This window comes from Hyperolius riggenbachi, chromosome 1 (genome assembly GCF_040937935.1).
Source record: "Hyperolius riggenbachi isolate aHypRig1 chromosome 1, aHypRig1.pri, whole genome shotgun sequence".
NCBI classification, from domain to species: Eukaryota; Metazoa; Chordata; class Amphibia; order Anura; family Hyperoliidae; genus Hyperolius; species Hyperolius riggenbachi.
In genome coordinates this window covers 518353920-518372745 of record NC_090646.1, presented here as the reverse complement: position 1 = coordinate 518372745, position 18826 = coordinate 518353920, and the positions used below count along the sequence as shown (strand labels likewise).

At 44.9% G+C, this 18826-nt stretch overlaps 2 protein-coding genes across 2 annotated transcripts in view; one reads left to right on the top strand and one right to left on the bottom strand.

Moving 5' to 3' along the window:
• Positions 1-18826, bottom strand: part of LOC137524723 (coiled-coil domain-containing protein 63-like) — a 143508-nt gene that overhangs the window by 100352 nt on the left and 24330 nt on the right. The gene's annotated exons all lie outside the window — the stretch shown is intronic.
• Positions 1-18826, top strand: part of TMEM120B (transmembrane protein 120B) — a 71358-nt gene that overhangs the window by 33301 nt on the left and 19231 nt on the right. Inside the window, exons 4-6 of the mRNA XM_068244961.1 lie at positions 3146-3205; positions 13523-13618; positions 15788-15877. Coding sequence (XP_068101062.1) covers positions 3146-3205; positions 13523-13618; positions 15788-15877 — 246 coding nt within the window. The remainder of the gene's footprint in view (positions 1-3145; positions 3206-13522; positions 13619-15787; positions 15878-18826) is intronic.

Here is an 18826-nt window from a genome sequence, read left to right as displayed (position 1 = left end):
TGTATTTATTTGTGTGTGTGTTTGTGTTCTTCCTCTTGCCATCTGGAGGTGAAGCAACACATTATGCATTAACACTTCAAGGCCAACAGAGAAAGAGATTAAACCAGTTTTAAATCTTCTGAACTGACAGCACAAAATGCCATTGACCATGAATGGGTTAAGCTGGTGTTGGAATTGAGTAGGGCACATTCCAAATGCTAATGGGATTGCTCCCTGCACCGTTTTGCATCATACAGCTAGCATAACAATGTTTATACTGTCATCAGACCTGTGAAATATCTGCCACAAAATTATACCTCTGTGTTATCCAGTCTGTTCGCTGAGAAAATGTGATTGTTTAAAGTGTGTTTTGTGTTTTTATGGCCTTGTTAGGTTATTTCCATGTATGGTCATCGTTAAGCCTAATTTCATTGGACAAAATGAAGTATTGCATGTATGAGTGGTGTGATGGGAATATGTCCAGATCTGTGAGAATTTATTTTTTATTGCTGTTAAAGAACATCTGAAGTGAGAGGAATATGAAGTTGGCTTTATTTATTTCCTTTTAAACAATAGCAGTTACCTGGCAGTGCTGATTTCTCTTGCTGCAGTAGTGTCTGAATCACCCACCCGAAACAAGCATGCAGCTAACATCTGATCTGCATGCTTGTTCAGAGTCTATGGCTAAAAGCATTAGAGGGAGAGCATCAGCAGAATAGCCAGGCAACTGGCGTTGGTTTAAAAGAAAATAAATGTCAGCCTCCATATGCCTCTCACTTCATGCGTGTGATTATTTTCTGTACTAATGCCCGTTTCATTTTTAATTCACAAAGCTCCTTGGAGATCTCTGGGACAAAAAGTGTGCGGGGATCTCTCCAATGCCTACAGAGATGGCTATATAGAAATTCAAAAAGTTTCCAACCCCTTTCTACACTTTTCATAACTAAAACATTCCTCTTGCCTGGAACTTGGCTTACAATATCCGCAGATTAAGTGGCCGGGATCTGCAACCATTCAGTGACCGATCCAATGTTTTGCCTGTAATTTAGAATTATGATATCTGCCCCTCTGATGTGGAGCACATCACTGCAGATACCCCTGATGGGGGAATAGGACTGGGACAAGTCCCATGATAGTTTTGCGTTGTCATTCAAGTCATATATTGCTTCTTCCTTGCTATTTAAAGCAGAGAGAAAGTGATAGAACTACCTTCACGTTAGATGCATACCTACAGGAAAGGCTCTGGATAGCCTAGCGCCTTCCTGGTCTTTGGTCCGTCCCGTTGTTCCAGTGCTGTCCTCCTTTCATAACTGCCTGTGTCTTTGGTACTCCTTGTGCAGCCTTTGGAAGTAATATACCTAATGAACCTTGTGTCCCTGAGTGCTTCTGAAGACAGGCACATCTGTACTGCACATGCGAGGAAGAAAGGGAAATCCCGCTACACCATTGGTAGGGTAAAAAAGTTTCTCCAAATTTTATGTAACACATCAGTGAATATCGAGCTTTTTGTGTATTCACTGATGTGTTAAATAAAATTTAGAGAAACTTTTTTTTTTTACCCTACCAATGGTGTAGCGGGATTTCCCTTTCTTCCTTGCTGCCTGAATCAAGATACCTAGGTCCCAGGCTCCCGTTGGCTACATATTGGTTGCAGCGATCCATTTTTCCTTGCTGTACTGCGCATGCATGAGCCCAGACTTGCGCTTGTGCAGTGCAGATGTGCACGTCTTTGGAAGTATTCAGAGAGTACTTCTGAAGCCTTCTCGTGGAGGTAATCGACATAGCGGGAAACAGCAATGGAACGACGGGCCAGATGGAGGCCTTGGAAGGATCTATTTCAGAGGTGCCCACGCTTTTTTGGTTCGTGAGCTACTTTAAAAAACTAAGCAAGTCAAAATGATCTACTGATGTACAATTAATGAATTCTCCCATCCCACCCACCCTCTCTCCATGGCGGCAATGTAACAGATTAAGTCACCGCTTCGGCTTTGCCTCCTCTCCTCTCCCCCCTGTCTCTCTCCTAAACTGCTCTGGCAGCTGGACGCGTTTCCCCCAGGGTGGTTCGTAGCTGCAGGGAATCCTGCCATTCGTTCCTGCAGAGCGGCTGCTGGCAGAAGTAATGTCTGCAGCCTCCCCGCTCTGCTTCCCCTGCCGCTACGAACGATCCTGGGGGACACGCGTGGTCCCCGGCTGCCGCAGGGGAGGAGAGGAGGCAGAGCCGAAGTGGTGGCTTAATCTGTTACATTGCCGCTGGGGGTAATTCATTAATTTAAAGTCGCTGGGAATCTGGTTCATTTCTAACATTGGCTGCAGGTGCACAGCTACTTCACGTTTTGACCGTCCAGAACCCGAATTGGCCAGACTTCGGTTTCTGGCCGTAACATATATACAGAATGGAAAATGTAGTGGGGTTGGGATCTACCATGAAGACCTTGGGATCTACCAGTAGTTTGCGATCTACCTAATGGGCACCCCTAATCTATGGTATCCAGAGTCTTACCTTTTTACATAGGTAAGTATTGAACCAGAAGTAAGTTTCCTCACTTCAGATTCACCTTAAGTGCTTAACTTGGTTGAGGGGGGAGGGGGGGGGGAAATGTGTGTATGTGTGTTTATAATTTGTCATGTGTGATAGGTCACAAACATTTGACGTTTTATTTTGCCATGTGGCATCCTAAAAATAGTTGGTTATAGCTGGCATAGCTCTCCCATCTGTCTGATCTCTTATTCTGAATTTCATGTGTCCAGCATTAACCCACACAGGTGGTATTATTATTATTATTTGTTCACTGCTGACCCTGTTGTGCATTTGTGTATTTTATTCCGTTCTGCAAGTGCGTTCTTGACATTGCCCTTTGAACCAGAACACAGTTCAGTATGGCTGTGCCCTTTGTTCAGGCTGCAGCTTCTATATACTGCACCGGTGACCTTTGCATGCTTTCTCAGTACACCAAGTGCTGAAAAGTAACTATTTATCAGAATCCGGACCAATTAAGGGCAGATGTGGAATGTTGATCACAAGGTTTAAATGACAGGTGTTCCAGCCATAGGTGCATTCTTCTGAAGTTTCATGTATTTCCTGGAGTTAAAGCTGTGTTCACTTTTAGCTGTTTGTTATTATAGGAGCTCTGTCAAATGTATGTAATATGCCTTTTTTTTCTTTCAGTTTATATTTAAACCTAGTGCTTGGGAATGTGAATGTCACACTTCTTAGCAATCAAGCAAAGTAAGTACGAGTTTTTATTAATGGACAAGAAAGTGATCAGTTTGCAAAGTCTGTTAAATGTTGTCTTGAAGCCCATCTAGAGAAAATAAAACAAATTATACCATAACATTTGTATTCCGTATGTTTCTGGAAAATTTCCTCTTGTGCTTTTGTCATGTATACATCTTAAAAATAACTTTTACAAATTGGGGTAAGGTGAGTTTCAAGCCTACACTGTGCCTTATGTCTGTACTTAGTGGGCCCAACTCTAGATCTTCTGTCGCCAGCTTGCAGCAGTTAAGGTGCACATTAATGGTACAATGTCCCAAATCGAATCGGGTACCCTTAATGGTGATCTTTCCATCAGTCCAAATTTTGAGACTCCTCTTTTAGTCTGATCAAATTGCTTATCATTTTCCCCTCCATTGATGGGTCCAAAAGATTGTTATCAATCGCAAGGTTCGGCTTGATCAGGAGACTGCACCGTTAATGAGCAGCTTTTGACTACGTCCAATAATTCCTCCTGACAGCTGTTTGAAATAAAAACAAGATGTATATGATTACCAGTATAATAGTCATTTATGTCCACTTATGCTGGTTGTCACTGGACCTCTTATTCTGCCCATCTCCTGAATTCTCTCTCAACTATGAGGGATCATAACTAAATATGACAACTAACAGCATGTAATAGTGTAGTCTTACTGGCAGTTTGTCTAGACCAGTGTTTCTCAACTTTTTTAAAGCAAGTACCCCTTATTGCTATGCCATCTCTACAAAGTACCCCCGGCGAGTGCGTGCGCACACACGCTTGGAGAATGAGGGTGCAGGGTGAGGCTGGCTGAGGGTGATGGATGGGGATAGGCAGATGCTTGGCTGGCCAATATAGCACCTATGGCAAACGCTAAGATTGCCCCCCACCCCCAGCATCGGTACTTAGAGGAGTCCACCCAGTATAATAGCCCTCCCCTAAAGTATAGGTGGTAAGAGGTGTACCCCAGTATAATAAGCCCGTTTCACCTCTTGTGCCCGCAGCTTCCCCCGTATGATCTCTTGTCCCCCAGCTCCCCCCTGTGTTATCTCTTGTCCCCCCCCCCCCCAAGGGTCATCTCTTGTCTCCCATATCACCTTTTGTGCCCCTGTGTCACCTTGTCCCCCAGCTTCACCCATCATCTCTTGTCCCCCAGCTTCACCCATCATCTCTTGTCCCCCAGCTTCACCCATCATCTCTTGTCCCCCAGCTTCACCCATCATCTCTTGTCCCCCAGCTTCCCCGTCTTCTCTTGTCCCCCCAGCTCCCCTTGTCACCTTTTGTGCCCCTGGCTTCCCCCGCAGATGCTTAGCTGGCCAATATAGCACCGATGGCAAACACTGAGTTTGCCCCCCACCCCCAGCAAAGGTACTTAGAGGAGTCCTCCCAGTATAATAGCCCTCCCCTAAAGTATAGGTGGTAAGAGGTGTACCCCAGTATAAGTAGCCCCCGCCCCCCCCCCAAGGTTTAGGCAGTGAGAGGTATCCCCAGCATAAGGGCAGTCCCCCCAGTCTAGGTAGTGAGTGGTGCCCCCCGTGTAGGCACCCCCCCCCCAAGTTTAGGAAGTGAGTGGTGCCCCCAGGATGGACAGCCCTCCCAGTTTAGTGAGTAATGCAACAAGTATAGGCAGCCCCTCTCCCACCATTTTAGGTAGTGAGGTCCCACCAGTACAAACAGCCCCCCAGTTTAGGTAGTGAGTGTAGCCCTTAGTATAGGCAGCTCCCCCCCCCCCCTCTCCCAGTCTAAGCAGCGAGTGGTGTGTATAGGCTGCACCACCGGTTTAAGTAGTCCGTAGTGCTCTCATTATAAGCAGCCCCCCAGTTTATGCAGCAAGTGGTGCCCCACGTGGTCCCTGCAGTATAAGCCCTGCCCCGTTACAGACATCAGTCAGCGCAGTGCCCACCGTCCCCACTGCCTTCCCATCGCAGCCTCAGACCTCCGATCAGTGCTGCCCGCCGTTCCAGCGCTGTCTCCCCGTTACAGCAGCAATGATCATTACACTTCAGTTCAATGGGAAAGTGAAGGCGCATGGTACCCGCGCGGCTGTACTTCAAATGCGGAAATGACTAATGATGTCACTTCGGCTTATGCAGTACTGTGTGTGGGTACCATGCGCCTTCACTTTCCCGTTGATCTGAAGTGTAATAATCATTGCTGCTGTAAAGGGGAGGCAGCGCTGGGACGGCGGGCAACGCTGATCGGAGGTCTAAGGCTGTGGGGATGGCTGGCAAGTAAAAAAAATAAATAAATAAAAAAAAAATAAATTCTTTCCGCCCGTGGGAAGATGGATTAGCTCAGGCACAAGCCACTGTGCCTACCCTTAGTAGAGGTCTCCGGGGGTACGTACCGCGTCTTAAAAAAACACTGGTCTAGACCACACATCCATAACAGGATTTAGGATAGGGCTTTGAGGTTTGAATAACAAGAAGCGATGGGTTAGTTGACATAAAGAGAGCGTTGTTTTTAATGGGAACCCGAGGTGGAGGCTGACATATTTAATTTCTTTTAAACAATGCCCAAGGCTGGTCTGTCCTGACAAGTTTAGCTGCATGTGTATTTCAGGTGTGTGATTCAGACGCTACTAACCACAAAGATCAGTAGGACTGTCAGGCAACTGGTATGGTCTATGGCAAGGAAATGAACAGCGCTACTTAAAAACAGATAAGTCCCTACCTGCAAGAGAGTGCAAGCCCCACTTCTGGGATAAAATACACACCTAGCATACACACGACCTGTCTACCACTGGAGGATGTTGGTTTCCTGTAACAGCTTGCATGCAACTTGTTAAGTACTCGTCCCTCCCACTGTGGAGAAGTCATTCTTGATGGGAGGGGACCTAACACTAACTAAATCCTAACCTATGCATATGCATAGCCTGGGTGCGGCCAACCAGTAAAATTGAAAATTGCGCAAAAGGTGGATCAGCGCATCACCAGGCTGCCTCCGAATGGCCTCCAATCAGAGGTGCGCTGAGCCCCCCCAGAAACTGCAAACGCACCTTGAACCCAAACAGAAGCTCTGCATATACACCAAAGGCAAGGCTGTTAAGTGGGAGCAGCTGACCAAAAATGAATTAAATTGGTACATGGCAAGGAAATGAACAGGCTACTTAAAAACAGATAAGTGCCTACCTGCAAGAGAGTGCAAGCCCCACTTGTGGGATAAAATACACACCTAGCATACACGTGAACTGTCTACCACTGAAGGACTGGTATGGTCTAAATCAGTGCTGTCCAACTGGCCCGCCAGGCCTTCTGCTGCGGCCCCCCTGCTGTGGCAGTGTTAACCCCCGAGTCGCCAGAGGTTGAGGGGACTTTTTTTTTTTTCTTTTTAAAAGTTTCCCCCATTCATTGGCTATAATGTAATATTTATAGCCCCCCTCCGCTCCCCTCGTTCCCCCTTGCTGCTGCTGCCGCCTCACCTCTCAGATCGGCGGCGGGCAGGAGATAGGAAGGAACCAGCCATGATAGGAAGGAACCAGCCACACCGGCGCACGGCAGCCGCACGGGGGACTTTAAATGCTGGACGTGACCGATGATGTCACTTCCTGCATTTAAATTCGCCGCGCGGCTGGCGTGCGCCGGTGTGGCTGGTTCTTTCCTATCATGGCTGGTTCTTTCCTATCTCCTGCCCGGTCCGATCTGAGAGGTGAGGCGGTGGCAGCAGCAGCAGCACCGGGGGATGAGGGGAGCGGAGCTGAAAATAGCCAATCTGAGGGCATTTTGTGGGGACATCTGCAGCCGATCTGCGGGCGTTTTGTGGGGACATCTGCAGCCAATCTGCAGGCATTTTGTGGGGACATCTGCAGCCAATCTGCGGGCATTTTGTGGGGACATATGCAGCCAATCTGCGGGCATTTTGTGGGGACATATGCAGCCAATGTAAGGGCGTTTTGTGGGGACATCTGCAGCCAATCTGCGGGCGTTTTGTGGGGGGATCTGCAGCAAATCTGAGTGCGTTTTGTGGGGACATCTGCAGCCAATCTGCGGGCATTTTGTGGGGACATCTGCAGCCGATCTAAGGGCGTTTTGTGGGGGCATCTGCAGCCGATCTGAGGGCGTTTTGTGGGTGCATCTGTAGCCAATCTGAGGGCATTTTGTGGGGGCATCTGTAGCCAATCTGAGGGCATTTTGTGGGGGGATCTGCAGCCAATCTGAGGGCATTTTGTGGGGGGATCTGCAGCCAATCTGAGGGCATTTTGTGGGGGGGATCTACAGCCAATCTGAGTGCATTTTGTGGGGACATCTGCAGCCAATCTGAGGGCATTTTGTGGGGACATCTGCAGCCAATCTGAGAGCATTTTGTGGGGACTTCTGCAGCCAATCTGAGGGCATTTTGTGGGGACATCTGCAGCCAATCCGAGGGCATTTTGTGGGGGCATCTGCAGCCAATCTGAGGCCATTTTGTGGGGACATCTGCAGCCAATCTGAGTGCATTTTGTTGGGAAACTGCTGCTATTTTTTTTCCCCCGGGAAGAGGGGGGGGGGGGGGTTACTGCCGGCCCTCCACCATGTGGCCTGGAAAAAAATCGGCCCTCCATGCCTGCGAAGTTGGACAGCACTGGTCTAAATGGTCTAAAAGGAAATAAAACATGGCAACCTCCATATGTCTCTTATCTCTGGTTCCTTATAATAAAGTACTAGTTACATGGTATACTGTATAGTGAATTGTGTATATGGACATGCCATTCGCCCACTGTTTTTATTTTCTCTTCTTTTATTTTTCCTTTTACTTTAGATGATCTGTAAAGGGACTCTGTAGTAGATATATACATATGAAAACACTACTAGGTTCTGAATCGGAAGTGTTTAATTACAGTATGGATGCTGTTGCTATTAACGTATTTGCTTCTCTCAGTAAGTTGCTGACTTTTATGACTTGCATGCAATTTGGATTTGGGCCTATCAAATGCAACCAAGTCAGGAATATCAGCATCTTATTGGCCGTCTCTAGTAGAGAGCAGACAGCATGAGACATCAAACGGGAGGGGTGAGCGCGATCCTTTAGGAAGAGGGGGGGGGGGGGGAGCGGAAGCTTGAAATGAAAAAAGACAAGAGTTATTATCTAGTCACTGCAGCAGCAAGGAGGTGCGGATGTATAGTCGACGGCCGTTTCGCCCCTAAATCAGGGCTTTCTCGAGACAGAACACCCCATGTTGCAACGAGTGGGACTTTATAGTGTCTATTCTACCCATCCACCAAATTGCCAACAAGGTGCTCCACCTTTCAATTCAAACATTGACCAATCATGTGGGAGCTGCTTGGAGGTGAGCAAACGCCTACCTGTCACGCCGAGGGCAGCCAATCACCCGCGTTACGTCACCTGTGTACGAGCGGCAGTTACCAAATGGAGTCGCATGGCAAATGACGCCGCGGCTAATCGCGAGGAAGATGACGCATGCATCGCGGCCATATTGCCGCCCTGCGCTCACTCCCGAATGCCGTCACTCGAGACGCGACGTCGCCCAAAAAAAATGACGCGTACATCGCGGCCATATTACTGCTCCTCATGTTACGTCCCGTTCGTGGAGCGCAATGCGCTCCATGCTACAACGCATGAGATTGGTCAATGCATGTAGGGAAACGTGCATGCGCAAATATATCAAAAATGGGTGTCTACTGGCACCACCTAGTGGCTAAGTGGTAAACTGGCTTGGGGGAAGTTACTAACAATTACAGCACATAAAAGACCCACTCATTTCAAAAAAGGACATACAAACGAACATACAATTTACAAAAAGAACATGTGTTAAAATAAACAGGCAATCATCCTAGGTGAACTACTATGGAGCCATGCAGATAATATACATATATATCATATATCACCATATGGGGTGTCTCAAGTGGCGACATACCCTGGACTCAGCTCCAGGGAAATGTCCCGTGTATCATGGAATCACCTCTAACATTTCTATGACATTAAACAGATATACACAAGTTGGGTGGTAAAATGGGGGACTCAAATGTGGCCACAAGTCAGGGCCAGGAACTGGAACCCTGTACAGACCACTATCATTGTCCTACAAACATATAAATACATAACTGTCATATAAGGAGAAGAAATAGTATGCTAAACCGTACAAGCTATCAAAAAATGTGCAAAACTTGACAGACTCATTGGCGGACTCAACAAAGGACCCAAGGTGAGGAGAAAGCTCCCCCAAAGATACCCAGTTATCATAGTACCGCCTACTGTAAAAAGATAGCCATATCCAGCTTATCATTGAAGCCCATTGGGCCTTCTGTTTGAAGCCTCATAATCCACTTGCTTTCAGTTTGTAAAAGTAGACGGTCCTGGTCGACCCCACCCCTGGAATTTGATACTATTTTGTCCACTCCAAAGAATTTAAGACAGTCTGCATTAGCATTATGCTTTTCCCTGACATGATCGATCAGCCTCTTCGCTCCTCTCCCATTCTTGATAGACTTAAAATGTTCTGAAAATCTTTCTTTTATGGCCCTCGTGGTTTTCCCTATGTATATCAAATTACATGGGCATGATATTGCATACACCACCATCTCTGTCTGACAATTAAAGAAGTGTTTACTTCCGTACCATTTATTCATATGTATATATTTAACATTTCTGTTAAAAGGAAGCAGAGGCGTGAGACCTATGGAAGCTGCCATATTTATTTCCTTTTAAACAAAACCAGTTACCTGGCAGCTCTGCTGACCTTTCTGGTCAGTAGGGTTTAAATCGCACACCTGCTCCGTCCTTCCAAGGTCCTATGGCCAGCAGCGGCGACCCCCACAAAGCTGTATGGTCACTGTGTAGAACCCTCCCAGCATCGGGAGCGCAGTGAGGAGGCATGTGGCCGGCCAGCTTTGAGGGGGTTTGGAAGGGCAGTGCAGGTACAGGATGACTCCACGTGGCTGCAAGAAGTAGGGTAAGTTTAATTTTAATTGATCCAAATTTTTTTTTTTTTTTTTTTTACACTTTTAGATTTCCTTTAAAGGGAAGGTCCGAGGAAATTTAAAAATAAAAAAGCCACTTACCTGGGGCTTCTTCCAGCCCCTGGCAATCCGTCCTGTGCCTTCGCCCCAGCTCCGGTGACTCCCGGTGGAGAAGCCAAACTCGCCAGGTTGGCTTCCGCATCGGCTTCCTCTGCGCTCCAGCATGTGGTTCACTGGTTGCGCTGACGTCATCTGGAGTGTACAGCACAGGCACAGTAGTTCTGCATCTGCGCTGTTCAGTGCAGATGTCAGCGCGACTGAAAGCCGCTTGTGCAGGCACAGTAGGAATCCTGCGCCAGAGGGGACTCGGGACTACCAGCAGTGAGCGGAGCTGTGGCGAGTGCACAGAATGGCTGGCAGGGGCTGGAGGAAGCCCCACGTAAGTTCATATTTTTTATTTTTAAATTGCTCGGATGTGGCAGAGGATCAGCAGGACAGCCAGGTAATGTTCATTATTTAAAAGAAAATGTCAGCCTCCATATCCCTCTCACCTCAGGTATAAAAATGGTTTCATAAGCATGGATTTGCCATTTATGGTGTAACAGTCATAACCATTGGCACTGTTGCATAGAACCATATCCTAGGTCATCTGTTCTGTCTGAAAAAGATGGTTAGATTTTTTTTTTCTCAGCTAAATATGTGGCTTTTTTACATGTGCTTTGTGTGGGAGTCTGGAAGGTGTTATGTTTTTGTTGCATTTTTGTTTTCATTTGTAGACTTGCAAGGTCCAGATTAAAGGGTACCTGAATTGACATACATGTGTATATACAGTGCCTAGCACACATAACTATGCTGTGTTCCTTTTTTTTTTTTTCTCAGCCTGAAATAGTTAAATATCAGGTGTGTAAGTGGCTGACTTAGTCCAGACAGGAAGTGACTACAGTGTGACCCTCACTGATAAGAAATTCCCCTTTTTATCTTTCTTGCTCTTGGAAGCCATTTTCTGCTAGGAAAGTATTTTATAGTTGAAATTTCTTATCAGTGAGGGTCACACTGTAGTCACTTCCTGTCTGGACTAAGTCAGCCACTTACAGTGGTGTGAAAAAACTATTTGCCCCGTTCCTGATTTTAGTCTTTTGCATGTTTGTCACACTTAAATGTTTCTGCTCATCAAAAACCATTAACTATTAGTCAAAGATAACATAATTGAACACAAAATGCAGTTTTAAATGATGGTTTTTATTATTTAGTAAGAAAAAAAACTCCAAATCTACATGGCCCTGTGTGAAAAAGTGATTGCCCCCCCCCCCTTGTTAAAAAATAACTGTGGTTTATCACAACTGAGTTCAATATCTGTAGTCACCCCCAGGCCTGATTACTGCCACACCTGTTTCAATCAAGAAATCACTTAAATAGGAGGTATCTGACACAGAGAAGTAGACAAAAAGCACCTCAAAAGCTAGACATCATGCCAAGATCCAAAGAAATTCAGGAACAAATGAGAACAAAAGTACTGTAATTGAGCTCTATCAGTCTGGTAAAGGTTATAAAGCCATTTCTAAAGCTTTGGGACTCCAGCGAACCACAGTGAGAGCCATTCTCCACAAATGGCAAAAACATGGAACAGTAAAGAACCTTCCCAACAGTGGCCGGCCGACCAAAATTACCCCAAGAACGCGGAGAAAACTCATCCGAGAGGCCACAAAAGACCCCAGGACAACATCTAAAGAACTGCAGGCCTCACTTGCCTCAATTAAGGTCAGTGTTCATGACTCCACCATAAGAAAGAGACTGGGCAAAAACGGCCTGCATGGCAGATATCCAAGGCGCAAACCACTTTTAAGCAAAAAGAACTTTAAGACTCGTCTCAATTTTGCTAAAAAACCTCTCAATGATTGCCAAAACTTTTGGGAAAATACCTTGTGGACCGACAAGACAAAAGTTGAACTTTTTGGAAGGTGCGTGTCCCATTACATCTGGCGTAGAAGTACCACAGCATTTCAGCAAAAGAACATCATACCAACAGTAAAATATGGTGGTGGTAGTGTGATGGTCTGGGGTTGTTTTGCTGCTTCAGGACCTGGAAGGCTTGCTGTGATAGATGGAACCATGAATTCTACTGTCTACCAAAAAATCCTGAAGGAGAATGTCCAGCCATCTGTTCATCAACTCAAGCTGAAGCGATCTTGGGTGCTGCAGCAGGACAATGACCCAAAACACACCAGCAAATCCACCTCTGAATGGCTGAAGAAAAACAAATGAAGACTTTGGAGTGGCCTAGTCAAAGTCCTGACCTGAATCCTATTGAGATGTTGTGGCATGACCTTAACAAGGTGGTTCATGCTAGAAAACCCTCAAATAAAGCTGAATTACAGCAATTCTGCAAAGATGAGTGGGCCAAAATTCCTCCAGAGCGCTGTAAAAGACTCGTTGCAAGTTATCACAAACTCTCGATTGCAGTTATTGCTGCTAAGGGTGGCCCAACCAGTTATTAGGTTCAGGGGGCAATTTCTTTTTCACACAGGGCCATGTAGGTTTTGAGTTTTTTTTCCTCACTAAATAATAAAAACCATCATTTAAAACTGCAATTTGTGTTCAATTATGTTATCTTTGACTAATAGTTAACGGTTTTTAATGAGCAGAAACATTTAAGTGTGACAAACCTGCAAAAGAATAAGAAATCAGGAAGGGGGCAAATAGTTATTCACACCACTTTACATACCTGATATTTAATTCTTTCAGAGAAGGGGAAAAAAAGGAACACAGCATAGTTATTTGTGTGCTTGGCACTGTACATACACATGTCTATCTCATCATGTCACTTCGGGTATCCTTTAATGGAAAATGAGTCATCACACTTTGCCAGCACCCCATGTTTCTTTGCTGTGTAAGGTCAGGTGTACATTTTATTAGAAGCATATGTTTCTTCACCTCTTCTCACTCAAGTTAAGGAATCTTCATGGCCAGTCTGCCTGCCATTTATAAATCTGGAGACATTATGTACACATTACTGTACACAGAAAAAAAGTGAAAAATCTTTAATAATCCAGAAAAGTTTAACATACCGTGTTTCTCACCCATGCAAAATTTTCCTTCACACATTTGCTTATGTAGAGACTAATGACCCCTATTCCATTCACTTTTTCTCCTACGTTTTCACCTAGATGATTTTTCATCTTCTGTTTAAAATAACTTGGCAGCACTCTGCAATTGAGAAATTACTAAAAAGTGGGTGAAGAACTGAAAATTATTCTGAGTACCGGTATATTTTCTTGTTTGGTGGCTTAAAAGGCATTTTATTAAAAAAAAAAGGCCATGTGGGTGTTAGATGAATCTGTTTATCTACTGATTGATCTCCTGTAGACAGAGCTGGATTCTGAAGCTGACTTGGTTCTCACAATTTATTTTCTTTAGGTTTGCTTATAAAGATGAATATGAAAAATTCAAGCTTTATTTAACTATAATCCTGTTAGTTGGAGCCATAACCTGTCGGTTTATTCTTCATTACAGGTGAGAGGCCTTTCTTCTTCATAAAATGCTGCTTCTATCTATCTATCTATATCTCGCTCCTATCTCTATCTCTCTATCTTAAAATACAAGTCAACCTTGTTTATAAAGATGGCCATACACTTATAGATTTGCAGCAGATTCGACCATCAGATTTCTGTCAGATGCCTGTCAAAACTTGAATCTGACAGGAATCTATCTGATGGGCGCCACACACTAGGAACAGATTTCTAATAGGTTTCAGAATGAAATCTTTTGGAAATCGATCTTAATGCATTATTGGACCATTAGATCCAATGCAACTCTATGGGCCATCAATCTGCTGCCAGCAGCACATCGACCTAGATTTTCCATCCAGTCATATAGATCAAATCGATCAATTGGCTAATTCTATAGAATCAATTTCCGATCAATCGATTCTGTCAAATTGGCTGCAATCGAGCAGTGTAGGGGCCCCTTAAGTCAACTCCAATATTCAACTCTCTTAAGATGGAATTTTTATTGACTCAAGTTTAAGTCTACCCAGCAAATACTGCACGCATACAGTATTGCAGCCATTAACCCCTCCTGTCCCTTAAGTGCAGCCAATAACTCCTCCAGGCCCCCAAGTGCTGCAATTATTCACCTTATTTTATGCAGCCCAGTAACTCTCTCCCCCCCCCCCCCCCATTCCCCCCCCCCCCCACCCACCCACCAATTCTTTGTTAATTGTTGTGTTTTCTTGGCAATTTCTTTCCTCTAAGAATTACTTCCAACTGGATACATTGCTGCAAATGGGAATGTCACTTTTAGTACACACATTACTTAGTGTGTGTGTGTGTGTGTGTACTCGGTGACGTGTGTGTGTGTGTCTATATATCTCTATCCACCCACTGCTCTGTTCATTCTAATCCATCAAATCACCTGTGGCTGCTATCTGGCAGCTAGCAGCGGTGCACTTCCTGTCCCCAGCAGATGGCCTCTGATTATGAAGTCTCTGAGAGAGACATTGTGGGGGTACTATGTCAGTGCGAGACCGGGGGACACAGATGAGGGGACCAGAGAAGGGCGCAAGGGACAGATGAGGGGGGCAGAGAAGGACACAGGATAGATGAGGTGTCCAGAGGAGAACACAGAGGACAGATGAGGGGGCCAGTGAAGGACACGGGACCGAGAAGGACACAGATGAGGACACGGGACAGTTGAAGATGACATAGGAGGGATAGAGGACAGAGGAGAACCCGGGGGAGGGGTACGACACAAAATGTCCAATGGGGAATACAAGAGGTACATAATTGGGAAGGGGGGAGGGCTGTAAGGTTTCTCAAATTTTGCCAGCTTTACCATAAGGCACTGTAGGCGCTTGATGATGCAAGGGCGACTCACTCCATTCCCCTTCCCTCCTTTCCTATGTAGATTCCCTAGCAAAGCATAAATGAGAGCTTACTCATCCAGCTCTTAGCTTTCCATTGACGAGATCTCCCTTCAGCTGGGGGCATCTTTACGGGTGCACCTCTAGCTACTTAATATTAGTTTGCCTAATACTGCGCATGCGTGGGAGGCCCGCGCATGCACATAAGACCCAGACTGGACACAACTAAGACAATTACCGGGGCTGATCGCGGCTGAATGGCAGACGCCGAGGGACTCGCACATGTTTATGCTGCTGCAGGAAGCAGCTGGTAAGTATCTATTTTTCTTCTTTATTCAGTTCTGATGCACTTTAAAGTATGCCTGTAAGGAAATAAAAAATGCCTCAGTAGAGGGAAGTCTCTGGATAATTCAGAGGCTTTACCCATCCCCCTTGCCTCTACTGATACAGCACTGCGACAAGGACTTGTCAAGAGGTGCACGCAGCCTTGCTCCCATCCATGAACAAGCATGGTCGCAGTGTGCAGTTGCAGGATGGCTCACTCCATGCAACTGCGCATGTGCAAGGCCTCCTGTTTTCTTCTGCTGCTCTCTCATTTAGTTCTACAACTTGCATAAGAGCCCATGTGACCAACAGAATTCTCACCAACAGGGTCACAGCCTTAATAACTTGGCCTGGAATTTAGCACTTGCCTTCACTATCCTTTTCTATCCGGTTTAGCTGGTTTTGGGCTTTTACTTACCATTGGTGTTAGGTCGTTCATTTTCATGTATATTTTTGCATTACCAAAAATGTTTAATGTTGGGCGTTGTTTGTTGTAGAGTGACAGATGAAGTGTTCAACTTTTTGTTGGTGTGGTACTACTGCACGCTCACCATCCGAGAAAGCATCTTAATCAGCAATGGATCAAGGTATTTGTCTGAACTTACTTAAATTACTGACATTTTTGAATAAAATAGAGACAGTGTGTATAAATACTGGTCGCCGCTTTTCATTTCATCTGAAATGATATTTGTGACCTGATAAGTGTCTGCCATCATGCCTTGTATTTTTCTGGTAGTGTGGGAGAACAATCTGTATACTTTTGTAGCAGCCAGTTCACAGAACAGCGTTTTCCTGTTACAGTGCTGGATTCTGCCATAGCCTTTCTGTTGACTCTCTTCATACTTTTAGGACAGCATATATTATGGACTACGAGAAGCCTTCCCTGAATCCAATATAGCATTTAGTAGTTAGGATGTAGAAGCATCCGGCTGTGGATATGAGCTTTGGATTTAACAGATAATGGTTATGGAGTGCTGGTAGCTTGCCTATTTAGGTTGTACAGCAAGCACATGGCATAGAAGAATGGCAAGTCTTATTCTAGAGATTGGCCTGCATGCTGTATTAGCCTTTTCCCCTCTCCACCTATCTACACTTCACCAAATGCTGTGAGGAAAAGGTGGGCGGGGACTTCTGTCATTTGTCAGATAGGGTGAAGCCTGGCAAGAGATATGTGTCGAACTCTGGACTACTGCTCAATATAGTTTGCATGGAGCTTGACCAATGGGATTACTCCACTATAGTAACGAGGAGGAAGAAAAAGATATTGCTGACTGTAAGAATAGATGGCATTGTACATGGAACCACCTTTACATTAATAATTTTACGTCTCAGGTACACTTTTAATTATCAACCAAAGGTTAAAATGGGCAGTATTGCACAGCTGCCTTCCCTCTCAAGTGCCAGTCTCCAATGTCTGAGCTGTTCCTGCTTCACTACTTCTTTCAGCTAGTCTAAGCTCTCATTCAGTAATACTTACTCTCATGTACACACCAACTTGTGTTGGTTTCTGACCACTCAGAAGCAAAGGAAGTGCTGCAGTCACAGCTCCAACATGGGAAACAGTTGCTTGGTAGTGGAGGTAGCTACATATCTGTGCAATATAGAAAATACAGTGCTGTACAAGTCAACACTATAATTGCTATCTTTTCTCTTTAAACCTTTAATTGAGATTTAAAGCACACATGAAGTGTGAGAGAGAGAGATATGGAGGCTGACATATTTTATTTCCTGTTAAACAATGCAGATTGACTGGCTGTCCTGATGATAATCTGCCACTATTACTTTTAGCCATGGACCCTGAACAAGCATACAGATCAGTTTCAAGATGCTATGTTTTTGCCTACAAATCTATACACAAGTCCTGCTCAATCTACATCTCTGAACGGGTCTGCAGCTACACACCGGGCCGCCCACTTCACTCCTGCAAAAACCTCCTCCTCACCACCCCACACATCTTGCACTCCCATGCACAACTGTAGAACTTCTCTAGAGCTGCCCCATCATGTGGAATTCTCTCCCATTGGGCGTGCCCGTCCTTCAGCACCTTCAAACAAGCACTTAAAACTCACCACTTCAAGGAGTACTACCCCACCTCACTGCTGCCCTAATTCTCTGCCGAGAACCTCACGGTGCAGACCCCCTTTTTGTTCATTTCACCACCCTCTCCTTCTAGATTGTAAGCGTTTGGCAGGGCCCTGTCTCCTTGTGTATCATACTTGATTGTGCTCTCTACCCAAAGAATAAGGTGAACTTGTATTATTGGGGCTACTACTCCAGAGCGTGATCTGGCATTATGTATTTTATTGCTTATTACCTGTATTGTGTTGTCGGTCACCCCTGCTATCATTGTCTGTAATCTTCTTTATTGTACAGCACTGTATACTGTTGGCGCTAAATAAGTTCAATAGATAAAAATAATAAAAATGTTTCTGACTGCATTAGCCGCATGCTTGTTTCAGGTGGCTAAATCAAATGCAGGGTCTGAATCATACAAGTATAAGATTATAGACCTTGGCATAAAAGTATCTCCATTTGAATCAACTCAAAATAATAAGCATGTTATTAAGCATCTGTAATGGTGACCATTAACGATAGTTTTCTGGGCAATCAATCATCCGATTCGATCGTAATATCGATCAGAAACAGTCGTTCTGGGCTCACTAATGGCAAGAAAGCTGCTGTCCAATTCAATCAGATTAATATAATCCATCCCTTGTTTTTAATTGATTCCATCAATCGGATCAAATTGGATAGCAGCTTTCCTTCTGTTTGTGGGCCGGAACGATCATTTCCAATCAATATATTGATCGAATTGGATTATTGAGAAGTGTATGGATAATGGCCATCTTTAGGCAAATTTTATGTATGTATGTGACCAGTGCCTGGAATGTTGGGTTTTGCATTTACTGACAAAAAAAAAACCCTTGTTCCTATCAAACCCTTGTATAAAGTGTGTATAAACCCTCGTGTAGAGTACTGCCATGCAAAAAAAGTTCATTACAACCCTGCAATATTGTGCAAATCAGTGGAGTGGTGGATATAATCCTATTAGCCATAAAGCTGTGGCTACAGATCAAGGTTCACTAGGTCAGTCTGTCAGATTGTGTCTGTAATCTAAACATTATCAGTCATGAAAGCTATCCATGGAAAATATCTGTCAGCACATTTCCCTCAGTCACATTACATAACAAATGACTCACTGAAAGAGGACACGAGCCAGTTATATTAATAATCTACAGCGGGTCTCCGAATAGCACGAATGATTGGCCATGAGGCATATTTTGTAACGTGAGAGGACGTTCAAACATTCATGGATTGGCTTCCCAAACTGATAACCTCTCCCCCCTCTGCCTGGCAGGGTAGCTTTATGCACTGTATGGATTACACACTAGCGCAGCCCATCCCCCTGCTATAACCTTGCACCATCCACTTATGTGTATAGTGTCATAGACTAGATGCAGATTTTCTATTCTGTAGGTCTAATTTGCTGTCCTGTGCTTTTTGCTATAGTCTGGGTACCACTGAAAGTAGATGCA